Source organism: Microtus oregoni, unplaced genomic scaffold, assembly GCF_018167655.1.
Source record: "Microtus oregoni isolate MIOR12 unplaced genomic scaffold, Mior012 000016F_ref0000370, whole genome shotgun sequence".
NCBI lineage: Eukaryota > Metazoa > Chordata > Mammalia > Rodentia > Cricetidae > Microtus > Microtus oregoni.
Genome location: NW_024543075.1, coordinates 2,456,196 through 2,461,387, shown reverse-complemented (window position 1 = coordinate 2,461,387; position 5,192 = coordinate 2,456,196). Strand labels below are relative to the sequence as shown.

At 53.8% G+C, this 5,192-nt stretch overlaps 1 protein-coding gene across 1 annotated transcript; it reads right to left on the bottom strand.

The window, feature by feature from the left end:
- Positions 1-3,530: 3,530 nt before the first annotated feature.
- Positions 3,531-4,384, bottom strand: Ins (insulin). Its single transcript, XM_041665959.1, has 2 exons — positions 4,198-4,384; positions 3,531-3,676 (listed from the first exon to the last, which is right to left on the bottom strand). The coding sequence occupies exons 1-2, from the start codon at positions 4,382-4,384 to the stop codon at positions 3,531-3,533; spliced, it is 333 nt and encodes a 110-aa protein (XP_041521893.1).
- Positions 4,385-5,192: the final 808 nt, after the last annotated feature.

The following is a 5,192-nucleotide window of genomic DNA, read 5'->3' as shown; positions in this document are numbered from 1 at the left end:
ACAGACCTCTGGCTCTTCTGGCCACTGGGGCACTTCTCAGTGCCCCCTAGGGCTTTGGAGAACTATCACCAAGGTCCTAACCGGAAACAGTTAGTCTGCACCCCTGGCCTGTTTGCTTAGCCGTTATGTGAGAAGTTGCATGGATTACCCCCACACTCTCCTCTCGGCAGCTGTAATTCTAGGCAGGCAATAGACAACTCTAGCCTAAGACAGTCTAGGAATACTGCAGACACCTACCTGGGCATTTGTTCATCTGCTCCATGGGCGTCTAGGAAGCCTAGACCCCAAAGGCCACACCCAGCATGATCAGACACCTTCTCTGCTTCTCAAGCCTCCTACCCTCCAGAGTCCAGAGCAGCCAGTCCCTTGGGAAACCCCTTTGTCCCTGTGAGTGAAGGGAGCAAAGGGAGAAAGTGCAGTCACTAGAAGGGCTTATGGTAGGGCCTTTGGACTTGGATCGCCTCAAAAGCAAGGCTCTGGTGCCCTCTGTTGGACACTTCTATAACTAGCCATTTCTGACTATATTGTCCAGAATTCACAAACGTCTACCTCAAAACACTGAGGGACACCCGATTTGAGTCTGTGGGAAGACTCCTCAGGGGTCTCCTCCACTCACAATTAGGCCAGAGACCCACAAGCCAGTGTTTGGGGCTGCCTAGTGGCAACTTTTCTGGGCAGGCTGACTTAAGAGCAACCTGGTTCTGTGGTGCTTCCCAGCCCTTGGTTCAGAACCTTGCTGGGCATAAAGACCTCAGAGGGCAAAAGTGAACCTCAGCATCCCTGAACCCACATTTCATGTCACTCAGGGTCTCTTTTAGGCCTGGAGAACATGATCACAGTAAACATTTATTGATAACATAAGAAGGCAAAGACAGTCCCTGGGGCTGGGCTGAGGTGCCAGGTCATCTGTGCCAGGAGACAATGTGATCTTGTGGAGCCAACCTGAAGGCAGCTACATCGGCAGACCCTTTGAGGTGCCTGGAGACAGACCTGTATTGTGAGTGCACAGCAGAAGAGTGGCTGCCCTGGCTCCAGGCCTCAGCCACCCTGTGTGTAACATTGGTTTGAGTCCCTCCATCCCACATACATGGAGCCAAACCACCTCATTAGACCAGGCAAGAGTACAACACGGGTACAATGGCTGTCCTTGATAATACCCTAAAAGATTCTGGGCTCCCAGATGGTAGGCAGAGGTGATGAGGGGCCCCAGCAAGGTTGGGGGTTGTTAGGGAGCAGGTCCCCATACAGCCCCAGTTCCAACACCAAAGTGACAGGCATAGCTTGAAGAAAATGTTTATTGTGGCGAGTTCTGTGACAAGGGGAGTCCTGGTTCCGAGGGCAGGCAGGAGCCTCTGTGCTTCAGGCTGTTGTGTGCCTGGAAGGGGCTGAGTGAGGCAAGGTCAGCAGGAGCACCTGAGGCAGGTCTATGACTGACCTACATGGGGCAACCCAGGGGCTTATGGAAACCTCCAAAGTCCTCCGCTGGCATCTCTGGGGTTAGCACTCAGTGTGGTGCCAATCAAAGGCCGAGTCTGATCCAACCTCCGCTCCCTGGGCACTGGGCCACTTTGGGTGACTGCTTCTTGTCCCCTGGAGGGATTGAGAGGCAGCACACACCTGTCTCTAGTATTCTGCCTCTTCTCCCCTTCAAGGCCAAGAAGAAGAGCCCCAAACCAAAGTTTCAGGAGACCCCAGGAAACCAGGAAGGTGAGGGTTGCCTCAGCCTGGGAAGGTTAAGAGTTTTGGGGGCAACCTGCCTCTCCCTTGAGGCCTGGTCAAAGGCCCCAGGAGTGAAGCCAAAGACAGGAATTCTGATATCTGGGCCATACCTCTGAACTCCCAGAACCCATAGCAAGAGTCTCCTGCGTATTGGGCAAAGCTGGGCTTGTCCCACAGGTCCAAGGACCCTAAGATTCTTGTTCCTGTCGTCCCTGACTCATATGCTCTAGAGAGTTGTAGCACCTGAATGGTGGGGTGCCACATCTGTCCATCCACCTAAGGCCCAGGCAGCCATGGCCAATTGCTTTCTGGATGCTCAAGAGATTCCCCCTCCCAACCAGTCTACTTCCTAGTTTCTGCGTCTGCTCTTGCTCTGCAGAGACTCACATACCTCCACTCCAGCAGGGTGTCCATCTCAGACTGTGCTAACTGACTGCTGGGGTGCTCTCCTAGAAGGATCACAGCCACCTCCCTCTCTCCTCTTCCAGGCTCAGTGTCCAGCCAACCACCCTCCCATTCAGTTATGGCCTCTTTTTCAGGGGCAGGGCTTGCAAGGGGGCTATGACATTTCTCTAGGTAAGGGTGTGGTATTGTCACAAAGAGGAGGTGACTGGGAAGGGGTCCTCAGGGATGCTCTAAGAGTTTCAGCAAGAAAGTTCCATGTCTAGCTCAGAGCCCTGTTACTCTGGCCCTGGGTCCAGCTCTCAGGGTGACACAGATTGGTTTGGCTAGGGTAGCTGGTAGGTCAGCCAGCCCTTGGGGTGACCAGGGTCACTAAGTTCTCCTCTGCCTGACAGGTGCCACCCAATCTGTGTTCAGTGGGTGCTGGAGAGAGAGAGAGAGATATGCTTTGTGTTGAGATTTCCCCAAAGACCTAGATGTTATGTGGCCTTTCCTTAGGACCAAAGATTTTCCTAGAGGAATTGCTAAACAGTCAGGTTCAAGGAATCTGGTGAGAGACCCTACTTAGAGGCTGAGAAGTGACAGGAGATCCCAGGCCTAGGCCTTGTATCATCTGGTTCCCTCATGGCCCACATTGCCTAGAACTCACTACTGGGTCACTCCTGAGCCCTGGGGTTCTGAGGCTCATGCCCAGTGCTGAGGGAATCCTTCAGTATGTCCTTTCATCCCTGTGGAATACCTCTCCTGTCCAGAGCACTAAGGGTGGCTTGGAGAGCCTGAGAGGGGCTGGGGAATGTTCTTTGTCAGAGAACTAAGCACCGTGAGAAAGGTTTCCATAGCCGTACGTTCCCAAGCCCAGTTTCTGGTCCTTCGGGGACTCCATCTAAAATAGCTCTGGAAACAGAACTCAGGAAAGTTAGCTAGAAGCTTTTGTTAGAATATTCTGGCCCCCTTTCTTTAAAAAGTTTTCTGGGGCCCTTGAAGTTCCAGGGCGACGAGGCAATGAAGCACCAGTTCTTAGCTGCCATCTGTGCTATCTAAAGACGCCTAGATCTTCTCTATTCAGCCAGGACAGCTCAGGGTAAGGGCTATAGGTTACCTGAAAGTGTTGACCACTTTGGGGAGGGAATTGTCTATGTTCCAGTGGACACCTGTGGTTGCCCAGGGAGCCAAGAGGAAACTGGAAGTGCAGAAAGCTCAGAAGAGAGAGTCTTGGGGAGATCCTTTAGGAGCCATCATGACCAGGCAGGTGAAGCTGGGGCCACCCCAGACATCCCCGCTCACATCCTACACACACACACACACACACACACACACACACACACACACACACACACAACTTATAATGCTCCTTCAGAGGTTTTATTCATTGCAGGAAGGTGAGGAAGCAGGCTGGGTGGTGGCGGGGCCTAGTTGCAGTAGTTCTCCAGCTGGTAGAGCGAGCAGATGCTGGTGCAGCACTGATCCACAATGCCGCGCTTCTGCTGGGCGACCTCTAGTGCCAAGGTCTGGAGGTCGCCTGCTCCGGGGCCCCCACCCAGCCCCAGTTGTGCCTCTGCCAGGGCAGGCCGGAGCATCAGCAGCACAGAAACAAAGAAGCACAGGACAATCCAGTTAGGAGCAGCGGAGCAGCCCCCTGCCTACCCCAGGCTTTCTCTCACCCTGGCCCCTGCTAAGTCAGTGTAGGTGGCAGGGATTGCATGTATGTGGGACAAGTCACTGGGCATGGATGCAAGGAGCTCCAAAGGCTACACACCCTGCCACCATCCCCCAATCAGTGAAGTGCTTTATGGGGGCCCAAAATAGGTGCCTATCCCAGGGCCTACTCATATGTCTCCAGAACCTAGGAGCCTTAAGGCAGGATCCTCATTTATTCCTGGCAGCTGCCGTATTTACCTATGTCCAGCTGCCCATGGAAGTGTGCGCCCACCTTTCCCCCAGTTACCCTGAGACCCCACATTCCCCCTCCCAGTTACCCTGAGACCCTCTACACCCAGGACACAATCTGTGAGGTCTTGAGGGTAAAGAAAACCAGGGTGATAAGCACTGGGGACAGAATTTAGGAGCAGAGCTCACCTTGTGGGTCCTCTACTCCACGTCGTGACTTGGGTGTGTAGAAGAAGCCACGCTCCCCGCATACCAGGTAGAGCGCCTCCACAAGGTGGGAACCACAAAGGTGCTGGTTGACAAAAGCCTGGGCAGGGTTGGGCTCCCAGAGGACCAGCAGGGCCAGCAGGGGCAGAAGGCGCATCCACAGGGCCATGATGGGACAATGACCTGGAAGATAGGCAGGGTTGAGACTAGCAAAAGGCGCATCAAAGAGAGGAGTCCAACACATCTTCCTTTACGTACTGGGAGTCTTGGCTGTGGAGTCAGGTCAAATAAGAAGAGTACGTACCTGCTTGCTGATGGCCTCTGATTGTAGCTGGTCAAGTAGGACTGGGGGCTACTGGGTCCCCACTAGTTTTATAGTTGAAAGCGCCTCCCCTCTGCCCCCTGGACTCTGGTGTTCAGCCCATTAAGGTCTCCCTGGGGTGGCTCAGCAGATGGCCAGAGGGGCTGAAGCTGCAGTTTCCGAACACTTTCCTGGTGCTGGGTCTGCAGAAAGTTCTCCTTGGACGTCAACACCTCTACTTAGCCCTAGGGTAATTAGAGTCTTAACAAGGGGCAGGGTGGCCTAATGATCCACTTCACAGCAGGGGGCATTGCCCCAGCTAGATTTAGGCCTTCTTTGGCCTTGACTGAGCAATTTCCACATCATTTCCCCAGGGTGCTGGAGCTGTTGGGGGCCTGGCATCTCTGTCCTTTGGACTGTTTCACAGTCCCCATTGGTAGCCAGGTCCTTAGCTCAGCTGAGAACCTCTGCTCATCCTCAGAGGTAGGAAGAAAGCAGAATTCAGGCAGCAAGATGCTTGTTGGTCCCTTCCCCTCTGTCTCTGCTTTCACAACCATAGACCACTCAGGGGTTAGCTGGACTGAAGGCCTGTGGTACACCTTCCTATCCTAATACCCCAAGACAAGCACCCGAAGGCCAGCAGGTCGCCATCAGAGAACATGCTTCAGAACTCAGA